The sequence below is a fragment of the Hyposmocoma kahamanoa genome, unplaced genomic scaffold (genome assembly GCF_003589595.1).
Source record: "Hyposmocoma kahamanoa isolate Upper Pololo Valley unplaced genomic scaffold, ASM358959v1 88, whole genome shotgun sequence".
Classification (NCBI taxonomy): Eukaryota; Metazoa; Arthropoda; class Insecta; order Lepidoptera; family Cosmopterigidae; genus Hyposmocoma; species Hyposmocoma kahamanoa.
In genome coordinates, this window is record NW_020654466.1 from 20,063,636 (window position 1) to 20,064,879 (window position 1,244).

The 1,244-nt window shown below is 43.0% G+C and overlaps 1 protein-coding gene across 1 annotated transcript in view; it reads left to right on the top strand.

The window, feature by feature from the left end:
- The window catches only part of LOC113235970 (venom carboxylesterase-6-like), a 30,805-nt gene extending 29,649 nt beyond the window's left edge, over positions 1–1,156 (top strand). Inside the window, exon 8 of the mRNA XM_026471894.1 lies at positions 938–1,156. Coding sequence (XP_026327679.1) covers positions 938–1,156 — 219 coding nt within the window. The remainder of the gene's footprint in view (positions 1–937) is intronic.
- Positions 1,157–1,244: the final 88 nt, after the last annotated feature.

Consider the following 1,244-nt stretch of genomic DNA (forward strand, 5'->3'; position numbering starts at 1 on the left):
GCTCACAAAATTAAGCAGTTCTATCTGAACGGCGAGCCTGTTGGACAGGATACTTATCCGCAGCTAGTTAAGGTACGAGATTCCACTTCTTTACAAAAGTAAAGTGTCGTCTTTACACCTTACGATATTTCGTCGAAAGATATTTCGTCGTAAGGTTATAAGCATACGGCGTTTTTACGCGAGACAACGCGTCGATTCAGTCGCAATCAGTAAAACTTTGCACACTGTTCACAAATTTCGTGGCGTCGTAATCGCGCGTTCATGAAACGAGCTTCTTCTATGCTTATAAAATACGCTGTGTTCATATACGGCGATACAGACGCGCTGTAATCCCTCGTAAGCTTGCACAATCTTGTATGCATACGAGTTTGTCCAGAAACCTATAACTGCCACTGCAAACGCAGTGATTTGACCGTTAGTTTTGAAGGATAAGAGTTCTGGTAAAATTACTGGCACATGGGGCTTTTCAACTTATGTCTCATGGTGACTCTGAGCGGCTCTGCAACTGTTATGTACCGGAGTGTCGCTTACCACCAGGTGCACGACATTCGCGCGTTTTAATCAGAGACTCCTCAACTGTGGTACAATTTCGTCGATCGAAACAAGACTTACGCTAGTTTTATTATTACTATTAGATGGACCAATTTCGATGGACCAATCGTTTTCACATATCGTTTAAACATTTGGTAAAACATAAAAGATTTCTAAAATTTTCTAACGGTTATCCGATATCATGTTCGTCATTCCATGAATCGATGTCAACTCACGAAAAGCGCCAAACATGAAAAATGCCAACAAACAAACCACCACGACAAATTGTTCTTCATCACTTTCCAAATCCATTGTCTCGCACACACAAGTTACACTCGTCCGCTCGCTACGAAAAGTGGCGTCGGCAATACGATAGCTAGTAGTTGCGTCGGCAATCCGATTGCAGCAGATACAGCGGACGCACCGCCACAAACGGAGCCGTTTGATGCAGTCCGTCCGATGCGTGCGCTGCAGATCTGTGAACGCCTACCTTAAACATGAAGTGATAAGGCGAATCAGTGCAAATGTATGCGTGTATAAAATACGCCGTATGCATACGCTCAATGTTATACAATATCACAACGACACGACAGTGTCATCGTTATCTTTCAACGCCTTGACGTGAAGTCTCGCAGGAACCAAATATAATTTGCCTACACACGAAATAAAGATATTTAAAATCTGCGACCTTTTCTATTTCGTGAGACCTCCCA